The following is a 24,656-nucleotide window of genomic DNA, read 5'->3' as shown; positions in this document are numbered from 1 at the left end:
ATGAAGTATGATAGAGAAAAAGATGGCCTCCAATAACCCTGAGGCAAATAGGAGTCTTATTCATTGTAGAATCCATACCGTACTAGCTTCCGTATTTCCCTGCTGATAGCTTAGCAAATTGGTTGATGCTTCTGGTCTAATCCTCTCCAAGGGACAAGCCTAGATTTCCCTTCCCAACCTACAGAGTCTGGGCAACAGACCCTGGCTTCAATCTGGCAATGCTCTAGAGCTCCTCCATGATACACTCTCTCTCTCACTGTCTCTCTTTCTCTCTTCTCCCTCCCTTTCTTTCCCCCCACCCCAGCCCCTGCCCCCCACCCCACCCTTTTTGTTTAAATGGTGAATGTTCTGGCCAAAATAGGACACAGGTTTGATGTGTCTGCATTGTGCCATCCAGTCTGCAGTAACATCTGGGCTCAGCTATGATAGGTGCTGCCTTCTCCCTTGAGTCAAGGATATCAAAAAGTCCATGTTAAGGAGCTGCTGGAGGGATTAAAGAAACCTCATGGTCAGGGACCCTAGGCTAGGATGATCAAAACAGCTTGGACGCACAGCAAAGATATGGGGACTACATACTAGAACAGAGTGGTCTTTATTTGTTTTTGTTCAAAAGGAGGGTATCTTTCAGGAAAGTATTAACACAATATTCAAGCGCTAGTCAAAGGCTATCAAACAATTCACTTTTACCCAGCCCCCTGGTACATGGCCTGGTTACTTGGCTGAATCCCTTGGAAGCCACAGGGCTCACCTGGGAAACAGGGAGTTCCTCAGCACCAGCTGGAGAAGGGGCATGCAGGTCTCTGCAACAACAAAACTAAAACCTTTGGGAAAGAGCTAGAATTCAGAGGAAGCATCAGCTCTGTGGCTTCCCTGAACTTGGATTCCTTACATTTTAGCTGAAACCCTCAGCTTTGGCCTCTCCATTATGACTGGTTTTCCCACCTGGTCCAGCCCTTAGCTTTCAGGACCCACAGTTACTCTAGTAGCAGATTCAGCCTGACTCTGTTGACTTGGGCTTCTCTTGTCTCAGGCCTCAGCTCAAATGTTACCCTTTTGTCCTCCCCTGGGGAATTCCAGATGAGCCCCACACTGTGTTCCATCTGTTTTGTGGGCATAGAATAACTCTAGTGATACCAGCTGCAAAAAGGCAACCCTATCGCCAGATACCCTCGCCCTCCCCACCAGAGTCGAGAGCATGATAGAGAAAAAGATGGCCTCCAATAACCCTGAGGCAAATAGGAGTCTTATCACAGAGCATACACACAAATGTGCCAAATAAAAGTGGGTCAGCACTACCTGGGGGTCAGAATCATTTGTTAGCTTTGGGCCACCAGTCTGGCACAGAGGGAATGATGTTCACTTGGTGACCTTGGGAGGTCTTGATGTAAAGGGGCACCTTGATTTTCTCTGATCGGAGCAAAGCGATTCCCACGTCATCCTCCCCGGCCCGGTACTTCCCAGCCTGCTTTCCTGACTCAGTGAGGACAGTGGCCCCTGCAGAGACGCCTTCAGCTATGATAGGGGCTGAAAACCTAATAGGAAAAAGGCGTTTCCGGATGACTCCCATGTGCTGGGTCCGAGCAGTCAACTCCTGTCCAATGTAGCAGCCTTTAGTGAAGCTAACCCCATTCATGAAGGTCAGGTTGGACTCCAAGGGCAAGGCCACACCAGGTGGTAGATCTTTGATCCCTTCAGGAATTCCTACAGAGGGAGGAGAGGATAAAGCAAAGTCACATGACAAACCCATTTCTTTAAGGGCTGGGAACAACCCTTCCCCCCTCTGCACCACAGCTGGTACATTCCTTCCATCCAGCTGGCAGAGAGGCTGCTCTGAGCTCACAAACAAGTAATAATGATACTTCCAGCTGCAGCATTCTTTCACTCTGCCATGCTGCCTCTGATGAAAACGAAATCAAAGTGGAAAAAAAACTTCTTCCAAGGTCCAGTGGCTCCAACAGGGTAAGGAATTTCAGCCTTAGAGTGTAGGGCCCTTTTAGACAATGATGCATGCCCGAAAGGAGGGACCATCAATCAAGAAATCTGAAGTTTCCATGCCTCCTTGAGAGCAGCAGGGTATAGTACAAGTGTTGGTGTCAGAAGACCAGAACTTGAATCCTAGCTCGCTGCCTACTAACTGTATTACCCAGGTCACGTCATTTCATCCTGTTCTGCCTTAGCTTCCTCATCTGTGTAACGAAGATAGTGAGACATCCTGAGGGCTTCACAGAGTGGTGAGAAAAGTATCTGGTGAGCTATGAAGTGCTAGAGAAGTGTGAATTACTATTACTGTTTGAGATTTTTAAGAAGATTTGTCTAGGATAGAGGTATCAAACTCAAGCCTGCCTGAAGCATGGCCTCCAATACTCCCAAGTGCGGCCTGAACCAGATGAAAATGTATTTGGGGAATGTTTGACAAAATAAATAAAAATATAATATAATATGGATAATGCTAATTCGTGGTTTTCTAAGTCAATATGTGGCCTGCAGGGATCTGTTTCTATTTAAATTTGATATGCAAATACATAGTTTATATACATATACACATACACATGAAATTATTAGCAAAGAAGACTGCTTAAGAAAATGAATGTTAATAAATAATTGACTCTGATTTTAAGTATTCATGAATAACTATGCTACAGACTGTACTTACAGGGGTCATATTTTCGAATTCACACTATTGATGGTTATAATTACATAAAATATGGTAACTGGTTCTAGTCCAGTGGAAATATGCAGTGTTAATTCAAATAATGCAACCATTTCAGGGAATTCATAATTTACCCCAATCGTGACCTAGCTGTATATATAAATAATTCATTATTGTAATTAAATGTAACTTTTCCATTGTTGTTGTTTTCCAGTCATGCCTCACTCTTCATAACCCCATTTGGGGTTTTCTTGGCAAAGATCCTAGAATAGTTTGCCATTTTCTTCTCCAGCTCACTTTACAGATGAGGAAACTGAGGCAAACAGGGTGAAGTGACCTGCCCAGCGTAACAAAGCTAGTAAGTATCTAAGGTCACATTTGAACTGAGGTCTTCCTGACTCCAAGCCAGCGTTCTCTCCACTAGTGGTGCCACCTAGCTGCCTCGAATACAACTTACATTAAGTTAATCTGACATACAAGTGAACACAGAATTCTCAGCATTCTAGGGAACTTCAAAGGGTCTCTTACTCACTACGCCTGTATAAGAATCTTCTCTAGGATACTGTTAACAAGTGGTCCTCTAATTTCTCTTTCAAGTCCCCCCATGAAAGGGAAGCCCATCCCTTCCCAGACAACCATCCAACCAGACAGTTTTCTTCAGAAAGTTTCTGCCTCAGGCAACTTCCACCTAGTTCCACCCTCTTAGACAAAATAAATCCTTTCAAACACAGGACAGCTATCATGGCCCCTTCATGTGTTTTCTTCTCTGGCTAAAGATGCAAGTTAACGTGTACAATCTTTTTTTTTTTTTTGAGGGGGGAAGATAGGGCAATTGGGGCTAAGTGACTTGCCCAAGGTCACACAGCTAGTAAGTGTGTCAAGTGTCTGAGGTTGGATTTGAACTCATGCCCTTCTGACTCCAGGGCCAGCACTCTACTCACTGTGCCACCTAGCTGCCCCTTGTAGAATCTTTATATGTCCTTAGTGCCCAGCCTGTGGCCAAGCAGGCTGTCGGGGATTTGAGTGGAGGAAATATGTTTCATGCAAAGAAATCACTCTAATTAGCCATGCCATAGACATGGTATTTCTAGGGCAGACAGGGAAGGGGAAAGGAGTTTGTGGTCCTCCCCTCCACTGGCAGGGAACATTGGCTGTTGCTCAGCCTTCATCTCAGACAGCTTTTGGTGTGGAGCCTGAGATCTGGATGATGTGGCCGAGTTTTAAGGGTGTGGTTCCTCAGCCGGTCCAAGCCGGCTCTCAGGAGCAGGTAAACCTGTTGGCTGGAAGGTCCTAGAACAACCCTTCTGACTGCAGGAGGCACTCTCAGTGGGACTGAATGAGGAAATAGAGGTGAAGGGGTTTTTTTTATCACTAATGTATATATATATATATATAGTAAGGTTTGCAAAACACTTTACAAATATTATCGTGGGGGCTGTCACTTTTATCCCCATTTTAACTGTGAGGTTCGTAAAGCGAAGTACTTGCCTAGGGTGACAATAAGTGTCTGAGGCAGGATTTGTGACTCCAAGTCCAGTTCTCTATCCACAATACTAACTGCCCAGGATAATCATTAATGGGCAACTCTAATGTTTCTGAAGTGAGAATCAGAAGCTGTCAAGAGCTCAGGCTGGGGCAGCTAGGTGGCACAGTGAGTAGAACACCAGCCCTGGAGTCAGGAGGGCCTGAGTTCAAATCCAACCTCAGACACTTGACACACTTACTAGCTGTGTGCCCTTGGGCAAGTCACTTAACCCCAATTGCCCTGCCTTCCCCCCTCAAAAAAAAAGAGCTTGGGCTGTCAAGGGGTTGGAAAGGGGTGGCAGAAGCAGCAGCTGTCTGTCCCTCATGCAGGACGGTGACCTCCCCATCTCTCCAGCAGTTCTGTGGTGTGTAATTATTACAAAGCAGTGAGAATACTGGATATATGGCAAGGAGTGGGAGAGGTGGCCTGGGTGCTGTGAGCCCTGAAAAAGAGATGGAGTGGACACAGCATGGGCTTGGGGAGTGGCCTGACAGTGACAGTGCTGGGGGGGCAGGACAGGTGGCATGAGGCTAGGCTCATGACCTACCTGTCAGCCTGCCAGTGCCCAAAACAAGAGAAGGGGGAAGATCAGCTTTGGTCTGGCACAACTTAGGAGGAATTGTGGGCAGCTGAGCTGAGTTTCCATCGTGGAAGGCCTGGAAGTTTGGAGGATTTGGAAGGGAAGAATAAGAACAACGTTTGGCCTTGGTCAGAAATGAACTCTCCACAGACATCTAGCTATGTGAGCACAAATAACACGTGTTGTCAGTGCTCTGCCCCACAGAGACCTGCTTGAAGATGCTGTCTCTAGGAAGGCACTGGGTCCAAAGGGGAGGCCCCCTGGCTCTGGAAGGACTCAGGGGTGTTCCTCGGTGCTAGGATTTTATAATTCAGAATTAGATGACTTCCATTTCACTACAGTTTTGGTTTCTACACTAGCCTTAAGCCTTCATCACAGTATTTGTCACGATGAAGACTCTTACTGGAAAAAAATCCACTTGGCTACTGTGCCTATCCAAGCAGCCTCGTTTTTTAAGATCACAGACTTTATGGGACTTCCCAAGGTCCAAGACACCAAAAAGGTGAAGGTCCCTGGCCTGAGTGACCCCTCAGCTACTGTGGGCCAGGGTTCCCCTCTCCACTCCTCACCCTCCTCCTACTCCAGCAAGGGGTTCTCTTTTACCTTTTTGATACCTGTGTTTATGGTAGTCCTTAGTGCTTCTAATTTGGGTAGTTGGAACCACGTCCTGGGCCATGTCTTCCCTCCGGATGATTAACCTCCAGCCCATACATGCTGCTCTGGGATCTGGCGTGAGAACCACAGGTTCGCCACCTTTCTCTAATGAGGGCATTGCCAGGCCCTCAGGTGCAGTTTGTGGGAGGACAGCCCAGAGACAGAGATCAGGGCACGGGCTGATGGTGACTTTCCTTCGGATCTTATAGAGTTTTAGGTGGTTTTGAAAAGCAGTAGACACTGAGTTGTCGAACTCCAAGAGAAAATTTGGCTCTTCTTCTTGGCTTTCATGGAGTCTGAGAAGAAAAGAGAAACCAGGTTTTGAGTAAAGTGAGGAAAAAAAATCTAACTTCAAGGATTCAGCAAGTGTATATTAAGCAGCTATTACTGTGTGCAAGACGTGGTATTTGGTGTTGAAGATACAAAGATAAAAAAAAAAAAAGCCTCCCTGCCTGCAAGGGTGATCTAGTCGGGGATGAAACAGCAGTTAGAATGTGAGCACGATAAAAGTACTATCCAGACAAAGTCCTAACAGAAATCTGGAAAAGATGAGATCATTTTCTGCTAAGGGAAGGCTTCTGATAAGAACAAACCTGTGTGGAATGAATCAGAGACGTCTGGCTTTGCCACTAGGCATCTATGATCTGAGAGACACATCAACGGTGATCGATCAATCAATGATCAATGTGATAGGAAATGATCGATAAAGCACACAAACAACCTCATGGAAAGGCGGAGTTCCCATCCTCACACCAGTCAGTACAACGTGGGTCAGAACAGTGTCTCCAACAAGGGGAATGAACTGCACTAAGCCATCTCCACCTGGTCTTTCTAACCCACCACATGTCTAGAAGGTGAAGTCAGGAGATCAGTCTGTGGACGGGGCTGGAACTCTATAACACAACGATGAGTAGGTAAGGCAGAATATAGTATGTGAGGGAGCACAGAGAGGCACTTCTTAAGAACATGTTTTTACAAATGCACCTACTTTTAATGCCAGGAAAGCAGGCTCTCCATAACCCAGAGGGACTGATTATTACCCTCAGTAAAGTCACATGTGTTACAGCTCTGGCAGGCAATAATATACAAGGAATGTAATCCTCAGATTTTGTCTAGGCTCTCCGAATGCCTCTGCCTGGAGGAAGGACGAGGTGTATGATTTGTAGCCATGGATCGGGGTTATGGTGTGAGTCCTGGGAAGAATTTCTCGTCTCTAACCCACTGGACAAACTCAGCTCCCTTTTCCATGGGAAACAGTGGCAGTGATTGGCAGCTGTCCACAGCTGAAACTCGTGCAGGATGGGGAGAGATGGAAGCAAGAGCAGATGAGCCACAAACACCAAGGCTCGAGAGGACATGAGCACAGATGCCACAACGAGCAAGTCAGACTGGGAAATAGCCTGCTTATTTATGTAAGCGCCAAACCTGCTTTTTGGTCATATAGCTGGGCTTTTTGGATTCCTGCTTGACCTTAAATAGCTTGTTGACTGATCCAGGTGCCCATTTCATCCTTTGGATCTCCAATTTCTAGAAATTAACCATGTCTCTAGCCTGTGACTCCTTATCTACTCATTATCTTGTGAAAACTGACTACATTGCACCGAACAACTCACTTCTTTCTTTCCACTCCTTCCCCACCCACCTCACTGCTACTGGTCTAGAGGGCCCCAACTAGACCAGACCATCCAGAAAGTACTGCAGCCTGTTCCAAAGTAAATGAGCTGGGTCAGGGGAAAGAACTAGCTGTACACCTCCCCGCAAGGTTCCCTGACCTTATTACTGCTGTGCCCTGACCCAACCAACCAGGCAGGCATTTACCTAGTGTTTGCAGATCTCTGTGGAGATAAGATATAAAGTCGAGATAAGGTACAATTTTCTGCCCCTAAGAAGTTTGCAGATTACTATTCTTACTAGTGGGAAGAAAAAGCCTGTTCAAAGAAAGCACTCATCTTGTCATATACTATGTTGTATAATCTAGTTACATGGAGTCTGAGGAAGGAAGTCCTCCTGAGAGGTGTAGGTGAGCTGGACTTAAGATAATGGTTAGGAATAAGGCAGCCCCAGAAAGGGAGTGAGAGCATTTCAAGACACACAGAATAGCAAAAACAAAGGATCAAAGGTGAGGGAAGTGTGTCTGGAGGCACCACCGTCAGATTTTGCTAAAGTGTGGCAGGCATAGAGAGGATGTGGGGAGGGGGGAAGGATGGAAAAATAGGGTGGGCCATGCCTTTGGAGGATCTTGGATGTCAAACAAAAGAGTTTGAACTTTCTTAGGATTTAAATGCCTTTCTACACCATAGAGTAAAGCATGTGGCTGGTTAGAAAGCTTGTTTGGGGTTTTTTGAGACACTTTATAAGAAATAAAAGGTAAAGGTAAAAGCAGTAAAGGGTAAAAGCATGTGGTTGGTTAGAAAGCTTGTTTTGGGTTTTTTGAGACACTTTATAAGCAATAAAGGGTAAAGGCACACTTCCTTTTATATTAACAATCTCCTTAACACTTAGAAATCAGGTCTCCTAAAAAAACAAACAAACAAAGAAATCAGGTCTCCTGTAAGCCAAAATCTGATTTTTTTTTAATTAAGAAAAAATCTTAATGAATTTTAAAAAATAAATATAAATGTTTAATAAAAAAAAAGCTTGTCCTTAAAAAAAGTTCTCAATCAACAGAACAACCCCATATAAAAAATAGTCAAGCAAAACCAAACACATTAATGGTGTCTGAAAATGTATGCCTCATTCTGCACTCATAGGTTACCCACCTCTCGTTTCATCACGATTGGACACTCCAGTCAGCCCAACTTTTTTGTTCCTTTTTTTTTTAATTCTGAACTTATTTAGTAGGTGTGGGGGGTAGAGCCAAGCTAGCAGAGAAAAAGCAGGGACTCACCTGAGCTTTCCCCAAAAGCCCTCCAAAAAACTTTAAATAATGCCTCTGAACAAATTCTAGAGTTGCAGAACCCAAAAAAGCATGAGGTAAAACAATTTTCCAGTCCAACACAATTTAGAAGGTCAGCAGGAAAGGTCTGTTTTACCAGGGTGAAAGTGGAGCATGGTCCAGTACAGGCCATGCCAATGCAGACCAGGCCCCAGCTAACAAGGAACAGGCCCTGGGGTGACTGAATCAGTGGGAGCGGTGATGGTTTCTGGACCTCTCAGCCCACAGACAGTAAGGGGGTCAAACAACTCGTCAGAAGGAGATTATAGGGGTCTCTTTGCTGGCAATAGGGGTAAGACTCTGTTGCATTGCCCATACATGGATCTGGGTGACAGTCTGAGGTCTCAGTCCCAGGGGAAGAAGAAGCGCTAGCAAACCAGTGCTTGCGACCACAGGGAACTAGGACCCTAGTCACAGTTTCAGGGTGGAAAAGAATGCTTTTTCTTACTCACAGACCAGAGCACAGACCAGGAGAGTGGTAAACACACCTCTCCTTAGATCATATCACTTTGGAAGAACCTAAAACTTACAGGTCCCCAGAATTATCTCTGAAAACAACTGCACAAAAAACCTGAAGCTTGGGACAGTGCCCCCTGCACTCTGGAAGCACAGCTCCACTTTAGCATAGAGTTAAAGTCAAGAAATAGTCTGGAAAAATGAGCAAACAGTAGACAAAAATCCTGACTACAATAAGTTACTATGGTGACAGGGAAAATCAAAACACAAACTCAGAAGAAGACAACAAAGTCAAAACTGCTACATCCAAAGCCTCAAAGAAAAATATTATCTCAGGCCACAGAAAAGCTGAAAAAGGATTTTAAAAATCAAGTAAGAATGGTAGAAAAAAATGGGGGAGAGAAATTTTAAAAATGCAAAAAAAATCACGAAAAAGGAGTCAACAGCTTGGTAAAAGAGGCACAAAAATACTGCAGAAAATAACAGAAATAGGCAAAATGGTAAAAGAAGCACAAAAATCCAATGAAAAGAATACCTTGGAAAGCAGAATTTGCCAAATGGAAAAAAGAGGTACAAAAATTCACTGAAGAAAAGAACTCTTTAAAAAGCAGAATTGGCCAAACAGAAAAGGAAGAACAAAAGCTCACTGAAAAAAATAATTCCTTAAAGATTAGAATTGGGAAAGTGGAAACTAATGACTTTGTGAGGCATCAAGAAACAATAAAACACAATCAAAAGAAGGAAAAAAAAAAGAAGAAAATTTCACTGGAAAAACAACTGACCTGGAAGATAGATACAGGAGAGATAATTTAAGAATTATTGGACTACCTAAAAGTCGTAATCAAAAAAAGAACCTAGACAACATTTTCCAAAAAATTATCAAGGAAAACTGCTCTGATATTCCAGAACCAGAGGGCAAAATAGGAATTGAAAGAATCCACCAATTACCTCCTGAAAGGGATCCCAAAATGAAAACTCCCAGGAATATTATAGCCAAATTCCAGAGTTCCCAGGTCAAGGAGAAAACATTGCAAGCAGCAAAATAAACAAACAAACAAACAAACAAATAAATAAATAAATAAGTGAATGGATGAATGAATGAATAAATGAAAATTTAAAATATCATGGAGCCACAGTCAGGATAACACAAGATTTAGCAGTTTCTACATTAAAGATCAGAGGGCTTGGAATATGATATGCTGGAAGGCAAAAGAGGTAGGATTACAACCAAGAATCACCTGCCCAGTGAAACTGAGTATAATCCTTCAGGGGAAAAAAATGGATATTCAATTAAATAAAGGACTTTCAAGCATTCCTGATGAAAAGACCAGAACTGAATAGAAAATATGACTTTCAAATACAATTATAAAAAAGTAAACAGAAAAGAGAACCATAGGGAATTCAATAAGGTTAAACTATTTACATTCCTATATGGGAAAGTGATACTTATAACTCCTAAAAACCTTTTCATCATTAGGGCAGTTAAAAGCAATATAAATACATACAGGGCATGGGTGGGAGTTGATTATGATGGAATGATTCTTTCAAAAAATAAAATTAAGGAGTGAGAAAGAGGAATATGCTGGGAGAAGGGAAAAGAGAGAGGTAGAATGGGGTAAATTATTTGACATAAAAGAGGCATGAAAGGGCTTTTACAATGGATGGCAACATGGAGGATGTGGGGAAGAGTGTGTGAACCTTACTCTCATCAGAACTAGCATAAAGAAGGAATAACATACACTCAGTTGGGTATAGAAATCTAACTTACATATGGGAAAGTAGAAAAGGAAGGGGATAAGGTTGGGGTGGGGCATACAGGGCTAATAGAGGGAGGTAAGAGTCAGAAGTAGAACACTTTTGAGAATGGACAGGGTGAAAGGAGAGAGTGAGAGCAGGTTAAACAAGGGAAAACAGGATGGAGGGAGATATGTAGTTAGTAATCATAACCGTGAAAAAAAAATTTACACCGTATCTCTGATAAAGACCTCATTTCTCAAATATATAGAGAACTGAATCAAATTTATAGAAATAAGGCCCATTCCTCAATTGATAAATGGCCAAAGGATGTATGAACAGGCAGTTTTCGGATGAAGAAATCAAAGCTATCTATGGTTATATGAAAAAATGCTCTCAATCACCATTGATTTGAGAAATGCAAATTAAAACAACTCTGAGCTACCAACCCACTCCTATCAGATTGGCTAATATGTCAGAAAAGAAAAATGACAAATGTTGGAGGGGATGTGGGAAAATCACTGTTGGTGACATTTTATACAGATTCAATTATTCTGGGGAGCAATTTGGAACTATGCCCAAAGGGATATAAAACCATGCATATCCTTTGACTAAGCAATACCACTAGTAGGTCTGTATCCCAAAGAGATTAAAAACAAAGAAAAAAGAAAAAGGTCTTATATGTTCAAAAAATATTTGTAGCAACTCTTTTTGTGGTGGCAAAGAATTGGAAATTAAGGGGATGTCCATCAATTGGGGAATGGTTGAACAAGTTATAGTATAGGATTGGGATGGAACACTCTTGTGCTCTAAGAAATGATGAGCAGGATGCTCTCAGAAAAGCCTAGGAAGACTTCCACAAACTGATGCAAAGTGAAATGAACCTGTATACCATAATAGCAATATTGTAAGATGATCAACTGTGAATGACTGAGCTATTCTCAGCAATACAATGATCCAAGACAATTCTGAAAGATTTATGATGGAAAATGCTATCCACCTCCAGAGAAAGAATTGATAGAGTCTGAATGCAGATCTGAGCATACTTTTTTTTTACTTTCTTTACTATTCTTGTTGGAGTAGGGTTGTTTTTCAATGTATTTTTTTTCACAACATGACTAATATGGAAATATGTTTTGTATAATTGCACATGTATAATCTATATCAAATTGCTTGCCTTCTCAGTGAGGGAAGGAGGGAAAAAGGGAGAGAGAGGATTTAGAACTCAAAAGTTTTTAAAAATGAATGTTATGAATTGTTTTTACATGTAACTGGGGAAAAATAAAATATTAAATTAAATTCAGAACTCAAACAATGAAAAAAGAAAATTTCCATATACACAAAAGAACACAAGGGGACCATATATAAAACCATAAATCTCCATTTCATATCACTTGCTCTTTCAAAAAAAAGTATATAAATTCCACATATTATATTCAAAACTATCCTATCTGTGCTTCTTTCTAAACTTGTCCCCAAACCCTTCCTTTTCTATGTTTGTATATATACAATCTTCTCATGTACTCCAAGTATGAGGAATTGCAAGTTCCATCCCCTTCTTCCTCTTTTCGACACTAACATATTTCTTTCATTCTCCCTTCTCTTTCTACTCTTCAGAACAGAACAAATCTACCTCCAAGTTCTCTGTTTTTCATATTTTAATTCTCTTGATATCCTTTCAAAATAGTAAGGCTCTGAGGGGCACTTGTTTCTTCTCCCCCATTAGGATATTAATATGACATTGTCATATAATCCATTCTAGGTGCCCAAATAAATTTATCTTTATAGGTTTTTCTAGACTTGTGTTTGTATTTCAGGGTCACTATTATAAAGGCAACCACACTGGCATACCCAGGATGGCTGCTAGTGCAGGTTCTTTGATCTGCTTTACTAGGAAAGATAGCTGTTTCAGGGATCAATGATCTTCTTTACATAAAACATAAACAGAGGAAATACAGAGAAGAGAAATAAAGACCAACAGACAGGGCTCTACAGCCTGAATCAAAGCAAAACTGCTATATATATACTTTACATTCATCACTGGATCAAGAGAGCCTTTACCTTTGAGCAGTTGGGAGGTTCAGAGGGCTGTGTCTTCAGGACTCTATATTAGGTTTCAAGACAGAAGGTGAGGGACCCTGGAACTCCTGAATGCCTAGGCTATCCTTCTGTTTCTACTGCTTCCAGCTTCCAAGGCCTCATCCTGGGACTTTCTGATCACCTTACAGCTCTCCCATGGGCTTTTTGGAGGAGCCCTTTACTCTTTCTTCCTTTGAACAATGAATCTCATGGGCTAAATGCATCTCTAGCCCTTTGTGCTGTCACTAAGTTATTTTATTTTATTTTATTTTTTGGCAGGGCAATTGGGGTTAAGTGACTTGCTCAAGGTCACACAGCTAGTATATGTGTCAAGTGTCTGAGGTCGGATTTGAACCCAGGTTCTCCTGACTCCAGGGCCGGTGCTCTACTTACTGTGCCACTTAGCTGCCCCTACTAAGGTATTTTATGTAGCAAAGGTACACAGGTCTCCTCTTCTGATGTCTCATTGGGTTGTGGAGGTGACCCTGGGCTCTCAGAGGTGATTCCGGGGGAATGCAAGTTCTGGCAAGTCCTACCATGCTGAAACTGCTTTCAGGACAGGCCTGATAATGAACTGTGCCTTGCTCATCCAAGAACTGGCCTGGCTACATGTGGAGGGGGACATCACTAGAAGATTATCCAGCAAGGATGAATTTTTTGACCATGGCAGCTCCTGACGAACAATCTATTAATAATGCATATAGGGTTACAGGGACTACATCAGAGGAGAGAGAACCCATTGGGCAAATCCAGGACTCTCAAAGTGGAAGGGCTGAGTTGTGTAACTTTGGACAAACCCTCTAAATCTTTCCAGGCCTGAGTTTCTTTATCTGTAATCAGGGACAGTGAAACTTGCACTATTTGCCTCACAGTGATGTTGTGAGATAAGGCATGCAAAATAGTTTATAAACTGTAATGGGTTATATAAATGCTGGTTATTGGTTATTACTACTTTGCCTCAGTTTTCTCATTTGTAAGGAACATAATAATCCTTGTACTACCTCCTTTTGAGGGGTTTCTAAAAGAAAATATAGTGTATACTGTCAGGTGCTAAAGAAATTGGAGATATGATGATGATGATGACATCATAATATTTTAGCTTTCTCTCTACTGGATTTTTGACAAATTCAAAAAGAATTTCCTCCCACAAAGTGCACCTGGTAAAGAGTTATGAAATTGAGGTAGCTGGGTGGTACAGTGGGCAGAGCAGTAGACTTGAGTCAAGAATATCTGATTTCAAATCCAATCTTAGACACTTAGCTGTGGGGCCATGGGCAAGTCACTTAACCACTGCATACCTGTTTTCTCACCTGTAAAATAGGGATAATAACAGCACCCACCTCCCAGGATTGTTGTGAGGATCAAATGGGATAATTTTTGTAAAGCATTTTGCAAATGTGAAATCTAATGCTATATAAAATTACCACCATTGTCACTATCATCACCATCACCATTATTATCACTGTTATTATTATTATTCTTATGGCACAGACTAGTAAGTAGTTATTATGCATCATGCTACAATTCCCAATACGTGTTCTCTTCTCAGCTTGCTGCCTTGGGCCACTGATAATTTCAGGGGAGGATGCATAATGTGGTGGGAAATGCACTGGACCTGCTGTCAGAAGAACAGAGTTCCAGCCCACACTCTGACCCTTACAAGCAGTATGGCCTTAGGCTGCATCTCTAAATGGATAAAACCAAAACACAAGGCCAAATGGTCCAAAGCAGTAGGTACAACAAGCAGCACGGAGGCCAGACTCCGGATCTGCCGCTGGGTGACTGGTGCCCAGAATGCTTGAAGAGCCTGCCACTTGGTTACAACCTAGACTAACAGTAGACAGAAGGGACCGGCAGCAGCTCTCTGGTTGTAAACAAGCCACTCCACTACATCCCCAACAAGCAGTCATCCAGCTTTTGCTTAAAGGCCTCCAGGGCAGGGAAGCCCACAGCCTGCCCCTTCTACTCTGGGCCACCACTATCGGTCAGGAAGTCTTTGCTTTAAGTATCTCTGGTACTCTGGACCAAGCAGACCAAGTCTGTTCCCCTTTTTCCATGTGATAGCCCTTCGAATATCTTAGGGAAACTATCCTTCCTGCCCACCTCCAGCCCCTCTACCAAGTCTTCTAGACTAAAATGACTAATTCCCTCAACAGATCCTCCTCTGTTATAATCTTAAGGCCTTAGCCATCATGGCTGTGCGCCTCTACATACTCCATAGCTTATTAATGTCCTTCCCAAAACCCAGAGATGAACTCAACAACTGGCTGAGTGACCCTTGGAAAGTGTCTTCTCTCTGGATCTCTATTTCCCCACATGAGAATATTGGACCAGATAATAAAGTTCCTTCTAAGTCCTGACATTCTGCAGTTCTAGATTATATCCCCTCCTCCAAGGCACCCTCCAGTCTACACAAGTTAACCACCCTATGCCCCATAATTCTTGCCTCAAAGGCCCTCCTTGCATCTTCTCTGTCCATAAACTCCTAGTCATTGTAGGAGGCTCCATCTCCAATAGGAAGTTCCCTCTCTCAGGTCAGCCTGGCCCAACTCACATCTACATAGCACTCTAAGCTTTACAAAGTATTTTCTTTACAACTAGTCTGTGAGTCACACAGTATGTTATCTCTATGTTACAGATGAATAAAGTGAGGCTCAGGGTGACCCAGGGTCACACAACTGGCCGGGTCTTGGGACCCCAAGTCACAGAATCACAAAAGCTCACAGCTGGAAGGGACCTCAGAGGACTCCAAAGATGATCTGACTCCAATATAATACCTGAACTATCCCCCTCTACAATAAATCGAGCTGGCTATGCAGCTTTTGCTTGAAGGTCTCTAGTGAAATGCGATCCATTTCACTTCTGTGAAGCTCTCAAAGTCAGGCAGCATTTCCTTAAATGAGCTGAAATCTGCCTCAGTAAAATTCCACCCATTGCTCCTACTTTTCCCCCATTGGGGCTGAGAAGAGCAAGTCTAGTCCTTCTTGACATGACAATCCTTCAGATATTTGAAGACAACATTCACATTCCCCACCCCAGATGAACGGTTATACCCCAATCTTGTACTTATGAAATTGATTTTTTTAGCCCAGGTGCAAAACCTTACATTTGAATGTTAAAATCTTAGATTAGTCCAATGTTATAGCTTTAGATTTTTTTTAAATCCTGATTTGTTGTTGTTCAGTTGTTTCAGTCGTGTCCAACTCTTTGTGACCCCATGTGGTTTTGTCGGCAGAGATACTGGAGTGGTGTGCCATTTCCTTCTTCAGCTCATTTTACAGATGAGAAAACTGAGGCAAACAGGGTTAAATGACCTGCCCAAAGACACATAGCTAGTAAATGTCTGAGGCCAGATTTGAACTCAGGAAGATGAGTCTTTCTGACTCTAGACTCAGCACTCTATCCACTGTTCCACCTAGCTGCCCCAATCCATAATCCTGATACATTCATTTAACATGTGAGAGGGCCTTCTCAACTTTGTGTCACTAGAAAATTTAAGAAACAGGCCATCTAAGCTTTTATCCAAATCAATAATTTTTAAAATACTAAAATACATAGGATAGATCCTTGGGATACTCTACTGCAGACTTCCATATCAAACCACTGTTCTAGACATTCAACCAATAGGAAACCACATAACTGGACTGTCATTTAGCCCACATTTATACTTCTTTTTAATAAGAACAACATCAAATCCTTTACCAAATGTTATGCTAAAATCTTGGTAAACTTTATGTATCATGGTTCCTTGATCTCTCCCTGATGAGCTCCTCAGACCAGGTCAAACAAGATCTGCTGGTGCTTCAGAAAGCCATTGTGATCAATACTTTTTCTGGATATTCATCAGCAATCGCTTTTAAAACATATTCAAAAATTTTTCCTGGAATCCAAGTCAAGTTTGCCCGCCCTGAGTTTTCAGACTCTAGTCTTTCCGATTTTGAAAATCACAGCATTTTCACTCTCCCGGTCCTGTGGTACATCTTCTGTTTTCCATGGTCTTTCAAAAATCATTGACTGTGGCTCGGCAATCATCTGCCCCTCTCTGCGGTGCCCTGGAGTGTACTGTGTCTGGCCTGATGACTTGAACTGCAGTTCAGATGAGTGCCTTACTCATTTGGGGGTTCATCTCTGTTTTATCCTTTCCAGTCCAAAGACTATTCGGCACAAAAAGTGGAAGTCAAATAGAGGTTGAACAGTTTCGCATAATCTACACTCTACATTATCCCCGGGTCAATATGGTGGTCATCAATACCTTTCTCCAGGCCATGGTGCATCCCTCTCTGATCTTCCTCTTTCCCAGGCATCATGGCTTAAAAAAAACAAACAAAACCACCTTTTCTTGTTGTTGTTTTCCTCGGCTTCCCTGGCCAACCTCAGCACATCCTCCATCCCCTGAACTCGTTTCCATCTTCTATGCACACCGTTAAGAAATCTACATTGATTAATGAGGCCTTCATAAACCTGTATCAGCCTCTTTTATCCCCTTTTTAACCCCTTTTACTCCTCCTCAGAACTGCTTCTCTCTGGCTTTTCCCATCGGACCACACTGTTTCTCCTATGGCATCTATCTGGAATTGGCATTTTTAGCCCAGAGTAAAGGAAATTTAGGTGCATTCTGAGGGTTGTCTCCAAGTATTTGAAGGGCTTTCCTCAAAGCCTTTGTAGACACTTATAATCTAATTAAGGAAATAAATTCTCAGCCATTGGTTATGATGTACTATGTGCATCTGAGAGATCTAAGGAGGGGAAGGAGGAAACCACTTACAGCTTGGGAAAGTCAGGGAGTTTCATTAGCAGGTAGCACCTGAACTGGCCCTTACAGGAAGGCAGGGATTTCAGCTGGCAGAGGTGAAGGAGACCAGCCACTCCAGGGATAGGAGGCAGAATGGGGCAGATGGGGGCAGGAGGAGAGACTGTGAGCCTGGTGAGGCTGGAATGGAATAGGTAAAGAGGAGGCTGGAAAAAATACTATTGACAGCATCTCTGACAGACTCTGTTCAGACTACATAATCACTTCTAATGTTAGAGAAGTCATTGTGATAGTGCAATAAAAGACCAGTGTGTTTTAAGTCAGAATTTCCAAGTTTGGATCCCAGCTTGGCCACTGACAGAGGGGCACAATCTGCAGGGGTGGGGAACCTGTGGCCTCGAGGCCACATATGACTCTCTAGGTCCTTAAGTGCAGCCCTTTGACTGAATCCAAACTTCACAGAACAAATCTCCTCAATAAAAGGATTTATTCTGTAAAACTTGGACTCAGTCAAAAGGCCGCACCCAAGGACCTAGAAAGCCATGTGCTGAAGGTTCCCCACCCCTGGATTAGAGGTTCTCTAAGGTCCTTCCTAGGGCTAAAGCCTGTAATGAGTTACTTTCTATGGTTGGATGACTCTCATTTTTAGAAAGTTCTGCCTCGGGTTGAACTCAAACCTGCCTCCCTGACAATTTTTTTCCATAGGGCCTACTCTGCTCTGAGGGCCTCCACATCAAACCACTGGTCCCACCATTCAATCACTACAATCAGGTAGGAATTCACTATGTATTGGTTAATGAATTGATTATTCAAGTGTAACTAACTGGCTGAGCCTTGGAGTCAATTTCAACTTTTCCTGGTGGAAAAAGGATAAAGAAAAACTTAAGTCATAATGCTAATGGCCATGAAATAAATCTGTAGCAAGGATCTGGTTTAAAAAAACAAACAACCTCCTAACCTTGGCCACAAAATGACCCCCTTCTTCTCACCACAGCTGGAGCAGTGACCTTAGGAATCACAACAGGAGACCATAGCAGGAAATATGAATGGTGCCAGGTAACCCATCCAGAACTCAGACCCACATTTCACTGAGGAAGGCCTACGGCTACCTCCACACCCTTCGCATTCGTCCTCTCTCTGCTTTCAATGTAATGACTCTTGTCCAGGCAGACAGCACACTTGTGGGGACTATCCTAACAGCCTCCAAACTGGTCTTCCTGCCTCCAAATGCTGTCCAAATCATCCTGCTAACACAATTATGACCCTGTCACTCCTCTCCTCAAACTTCGTGGATCTCATTGTCTACCAAATAAAGTATAAACTCCTGGTCCTGGCATTTAAGGCTCCCCACAATTTGGTTCTATCATACCTTTCTGGCAAATTTCAAACTGCTCCCTTTCACATGTTTTCCATTCTAGTTCACTCTCTGTCTGTTGTTCTCATCCATCTAAGCTTCCCCAACCTCTACACCTGTCCCCTAATACCTCCGCTGAAATCCCCCTCTTCTTTTAAAGCCCAATGTTTTCTTCTTCCTTCCTCACTACCTTTCTGCATCACTGCCCCTACCCACTAACTTGCCTTCCCTTGTAACAAAATTAATTCGTGCACCAATCACATCTGAAAATGCCGCCTCCTCCATGGAGCTTTTTTCCCTCCCCCTCCCTTAAAAAGAAGGTGCTTCTTGCCCCTCTGTCTATCCAATCTTTCCTATTCTACATGGCCAGCTCCAACCCCATCTCTTCAGTTGATGCCTTATCCTGGACAAACTCAGCCCTCCAATGACCTTTCTCTTTTCTGAATCACTACAGCACTCTTTGCCTGGGCCTGGGGATATAGATGGAGAAGACTGGTCATTTTCTTTAAGTATCTGAAGAACTGTCATGTGTTGGAGGGATAGGACTGGCTCTGCTTGACCACTGAGGCCAGAACAAGGAACAACAGGTAAAAGCTAAAGCTGACGGCAGGATGTGAAGAAAACTTCCTACCACTGGCAGCTGCCTCTACCGGAACTTTTCTCACTCTCCCTTAAAGACTAATTCTTTGAGCACATGTTGCTCTTCCCCTCTTTAAATTGGAAGCTCCCTGAGACCTAGGTCTGTGTCATGTCCACCATTGTCATGCTTGGTGAGGCACAATGTGGGGGCCTACTAATCACCCCTGGAGAACATCTGCTTGAAGACACGCCAAGGCAAAGCAGCAGAACCAGGAGACCAACTCATATGATGACTGTAATAACAGAAAGGAAAATGGCTGTGCAAGACTTGAGAACTCCAGCTGGTGCGCCGTCCAATCACAGCTCCACAGCTCCTGATGGTGAAGCGTGCTTCTCACCTCTTGGCACAGAGGTGATGATGAGAGGGGCAGGCGGAGGCAGTTACAGATGTGGCTGATGCATGCACTGGTTTTGATCATCCCTACGGTACTTGTTTGTTATGATGGAAGGCAAGTTAATGAGCTGTGATAGCAATGTACAAGGAAGAAGAAACAACTTAAAACATTTAAAAAAATACAGAGGAGAAGAGGAGGAAGTTCAGAACGGGGCACCGACCAATTTAACATGCATTTTTAAAGAGACTGTGTGTGTGACAGAGATCTCATTGTATGTTCTTCATGCATCGAGATGTTCTGTTTGTCAGGGTCATAATAAAAAAGAAAATATAAAGGAAGAAAAAAATCCTTGAATGAAAGGGCAAGAACACTAAAATGCACAATATACATAATAAAAAAGGTCAAATTTTTTTCCAGCGAGAATGAAAAAAAAAAGATCCTTTATTGGGGCTTGAAAAAGTACTGAGCAGGGGTTGGCCTTCAATTACCAGGCCCTGACAATACGCAGCTTTTTATAAAGGTAAAAACAAAGCCAAACCCCCAATCCTCCAACATATACATCAGGGCCCCCTCTTCCAGGAAGGCTTCCCTGCTAACTCTGGCCCATCCTGGTCTTTCCTTTTTCTGGCTGCTCACAGTACTTACTCTACTGCTGGATCTCAGGCTATCTTTGGGTTAGTCCTCGATCAAGCAATCTCTCATTTTTTTTTCCTCCAATGTCTGTCTGTGAATCCCATGTCTTCAATAATAACAATGTTAACAGTGATGACAGAACTCATTTCTATCACACTCTGAGCTTTAGAGGGTGCCTTCCTTGAAAATGACCCTGTGAGGTCTCGTTGTATAAGCAAATTCAGTTCCATTTAACAGATGATGAAACTGAGGTCTAGAGGGAAAGTGACTTGCTCCAGGTGGCACAGCTACCCAGGGTGTAAGAGCCACAAGAAGAATCCAGGTCTCCTTACTCTACATTCAATGCCCTTTCCACTTCACCAAAGTGGCCTACAACTGGACTATCAATACGCCGCCATCTCCTCTCCTCTCCTCTCCAACCCCACCTCCCACCTCCGCCCCAGCCCAGTTCTTAGCTCCATAAAAACTGCTCAAACTGAACCTGAGCCTGGGACTCAGCTGGGCGGGGCTGATAAACCGTAAAGGAGGAGCTGCCCCACACAGGGATAGACAGATAAAGGCCTCCCTCTTGCATGTGGTGCATACTTAAATGCATACTGGCGGTTTCCCTAAAAGAACGTATACAGGCAGGGCCTGTTTCCTTGTCTCTGCTGCTAGCACAGTGCCTGGGACAAAGCAGGCCCTTAATAAATGCACAACTGATAAGCCCCTGAACTTCACTAGAGCACAGCCCTTCTCCAGACCCTTAATCCTCACACTGAAGGCCGGGGATGCAAGCTCAGAAATGAAACTGACAACCACTGAGGGACTTAAAATGGGGAGGAGGGGTAAGTGGAGGGGATGGAGCATGGTCTGATCATGTAATGTACATACAAACTAATGAGCAGGATGACACTAGGAAATCACAAACACTTGGGGAATATAAAATGAGGGGGGTTGACAGGATAATCTCTAAGGTCCAACCCCAAACCGGGTGACCCTTGGGACAGCTATGTGGCAAAGTGGATAGAGCGCTGGGCTTGTGTTAGCTCTAAGACACTATACCTTACATATGTCCTAGGGACGTGATTAGAATGTAATGAAATATAACATATAAACTTGAAAAGGCTATTAATGAGATCGCTGCTACAATGTTATTACAATTATTAATCTTGAGTAAGTCATTTAACCTGGGATTCGGTTTTTTGATCTGAAAAATGGGCATAAGAATACTTTGTCTACCTCGAAGAATTCTCATGAGTTTCACGATAATATACATAAAGCTACAATGTAACCATATACAAAAGTCAGCTAGCATTAGGATGATTTTCACAATTCTGCAGGCTACAGTAGTAGTACGGGGTCTTCCAGTCGGGATACCTAGGTTTCATAATAGCTATGTTGGCCCCAAGTCAATTCCTCTCTGTAAGCCTCAGCTTCCTCATCTGTAAATCGGTGACAAAAATACTTAGGGATGGAGAATGTCATCAGGAGACCCCGAGCAAGTCACTTAACCCCTGGCTTGCCTCAGTTTCCTCATCTGTAAATGGGGAGAATGATGGCACCTACCTCGAAGAGCTGCAGTAGGGGTCAAATGAGATAACAACTGTAAAGCACTTAGCACGGTGCCCGGCGCATAGTCAGCTCTATACAAATGCTAGCCATTATTATTATGTATATGATTATTATTAGGGATATGGACCTGCCATTGCATTGGCATTTATCAGTGCAAGTGGGCACCTCTTCTGAAATGGTTCTGGGGAGATGTCTGTGTCTAGAGTTGTGAAGTTAAGTGACCTACCCAGGGTCTGGCGGTAGCACTAGAACTCGCGGCTTTCTGTCTCTAAGGAAAGCACGATCTCTCATAGTAACGATACTGACATTCCTTACTGAGCAGGTTTGTTAAAGTCAAATGAAGTGTGTGTGACTCACTCAAGCAGCAATAAATGTCAGCTATTATCATACTGAGATTAATAAAAGGCAGTAATAATTCTTCTCTTTCTCTGTTCCACCCCCCCTTCCATGTAGAACGGCTACATACAGCAATTTTGCCCCGATCCCCGTCTTAGGAGTGGTTTTGCCCATCCTCCTACCAGCCAACCCCATCGCACCTATAGAGGATGACGTCATAGAGCGTCCGGCCCTGGACGTTGAGGAAGTGAGCGTAGTGCGCGCGCGGTGGAGCCGACTCAGGGGACGCCGCCCCGCCCCCAGGACCCGGTCGCGGCAGCTCATTGGTCAGCAGCCCCAGAAGGAACGGCTCTGCATCGGGCCCGTGCACGCGCAGCGCGTCGCGATCGTGCAGCGGGAAGTACAACCAACTGCTGCTGCTTTCTCCGTCGCTGCCGCCGCCGAGGGTCAGGCGGCGCCTCAGTCCCGCGCCAAACGGCAGCCCCCACACGGAACTGCAGAAGCCTGGACCTGCCCAACGGAGCAGTGCCGCCGCAGCCATCTTGAACAGTAACGCCGTGCCCTTTACGGGAGGAGGAGAAGGCCACAGTACCCTTCCCCTCCCCCCACCACCGTCTTGACCCGCCCACCTGCCGAGGGCGTCCAATGAGGGGCGGGGAGGGGCGGTGTCTTACGACTGTCAATGAATCCTCCAGCCAATCGTGTAAGCCACGTCCGCCGACTGTGCTTTGGGGAGCTGCGGCTGATCCGGATGAGAGATGGTGCCAGTGAATGTTCCTGCCCTTGGGAAGCTTATAGTTGGTGGACGTAGGGAACGAGGTGTCACCAAAATCCTTCCTCCTGCAGGAAGCCCTCCCTGACAGCCGCGGCCAAAGAAGGCCCTTTCTTTCCTCCTCAGTTTTCCCCAGTCCGTCACACCTGCTGATTCTCCCCTCGATGGCCTGAGAAGAAAACGGGCTTTAGAGTTGCAGGACCTGGGTTTGAGTTACAGGCCGCTAGGAGGAAGCGCGACTTCTTAAGATGTGTTCAATATGGAAAGTCTTGTCAAATTAACTATTTCCTGCCACGTGGGGGTGGCGGGGGGCAAGTATCGCATACCTAGAAGGGTTTCTGCTCCTCAATACTTGTTCCCTGCCCCGGGCTAGTCTGGCCTGGATATCGTTCCATAGAAAGCAGATAGTTGCGCTCGCAATGGTATACGTGTGACCCGGCATTTCCCAGAGAATGAATGGACTTGAAATGGTTGCAGAGATGTTAAAGGAACAGGCACTGCCCTGCAATTCCTGTCCTCTCCTACACATGACACAGCGGACCTTGCCTCTACCCATTACTATAATTAGTCTAGTGAGTGTACGTGGTTCGATCAATTTACAAGGCAGCAATTACAAAATTTCATCCATTCCTTTCACTCGGGATGCTGGCCAATGGAGATAGAAGGAACAAGCAGCCGCTTTCATTCTGAATTCAGTTCTATGACCTCTTTTCGTGTTTTAAGATTTCCCAAAAGCAAATAATCACAAGACTGAAATTTCAAAACCACTCCCTTTTCTGCTTCATGGCTTGCAATGTGTGTGCTGTGTGTGTGTGTATGTATGTTTACATTTGTATGTATATAAATGTGTGAGAGATAAATATTTTGTGACACTTTGTCTCGATTAATCCTTCGACCATCATCAAAATGGACCACCTTATATTATACTCTTGTAGGTATGTGTCCATCTGACTCCCACCCAATTTTTTAAAAAATTAATCTTTGTATCCTTAGCCCAAGCACAGACACTTGCAAGCCCTAAATAAGAAGTTTTAAATTTAATTGAACTTCCAACCCTTTTTAAGCAATACAATAAGTGGTTTTGATTTCCTTTTTTGTTGAGTATGTAGGTGGCCTAGTAAATAAGAATGTAGAACTTGGAGTCAAGAAGACCCAAGTTTGAATTCTGCACCAGATACTAGCTCGGTGACCCTGGGAGTTCTATCCCTTCCTGGTTGCTACAGTTTCCTTTTTGCTAAGCCTAGGTTCCTTATCTATAAAATGGAGACAGTAATAGTACCCATTTCACAGGGCTATAAAGATCAATTGATTCGACTGGCAAACTTTAAAGTTCTATATAAATGCTAGCTATCTATTGAATTGGTCTTTTACCCCCAAATCTATAAAACCTATTTCCTTACCCTCTTTGAAGCTAATTCTTGTGAGCATCAGGCCTATGACTGACTGTAGCAGTCAGAGGCAGTCATCGTGGGTGAGCTGTTGTGGTTTCAGAACCCACAAGCCCTCTACTTTGTTCTCTTTCGCTTGTTTGCTGCTGACTTTCCACTGGTCAACTGATTTTTATATCCTAGAAATTATTTTTACTTGTATCTGCCAGAACCAATATTCTTTTGCCATCTTTAGTTCTCTGGTGGTTCTAAGAGATCAGGACTTTTTGCTGACAATGCTTT

General features: G+C 43.6%; 1 protein-coding gene across 1 annotated transcript; it reads right to left on the bottom strand.

Annotated features, from left to right (window-relative positions):
• Positions 1-573: 573 nt before the first annotated feature.
• On the bottom strand, positions 574-23,849 carry IBA57 (iron-sulfur cluster assembly factor IBA57). Its single transcript, XM_036739494.1, has 3 exons — positions 22,415-23,849; positions 5,359-5,705; positions 574-1,701 (listed from the first exon to the last, which is right to left on the bottom strand). Exons 1-3 carry the CDS (start codon positions 22,753-22,755, stop codon positions 1,310-1,312), a joined length of 1,080 nt encoding a protein of 359 aa, XP_036595389.1. The 5' UTR covers positions 22,756-23,849; the 3' UTR covers positions 574-1,309.
• Between the last annotated feature and the right edge of the window lie 807 nt (positions 23,850-24,656).

This window comes from Trichosurus vulpecula, chromosome 9 (genome assembly GCF_011100635.1).
Source record: "Trichosurus vulpecula isolate mTriVul1 chromosome 9, mTriVul1.pri, whole genome shotgun sequence".
NCBI classification, from domain to species: domain Eukaryota; kingdom Metazoa; phylum Chordata; class Mammalia; order Diprotodontia; family Phalangeridae; genus Trichosurus; species Trichosurus vulpecula.
Note: the sequence above shows the minus strand (reverse complement) of the source record. Positions and strands in the feature narration are given on the sequence as shown.

Bases quoted from the DNA above. Each gene is read 5' to 3' on its own strand.
- IBA57 (XM_036739494.1), bottom strand. From the start codon at position 22,755: ATGGCTGCGGCGGCACTGCTCCGTTGGGCAGGTCCAGGCTTCTGCAGT. The intron at 5,706-22,414 runs GTGCGATGGGGT...TTTTCTTCTCAG, and splicing joins TATGACGTCATCCTCTATAG to ACTCCATGAAAGCCAAGAAG. The intron at 1,702-5,358 runs GTAAAAGAGAAC...CTCCCTCTGTAG, and splicing joins TAAACACAGGTATCAAAAAG to GAATTCCTGAAGGGATCAAA.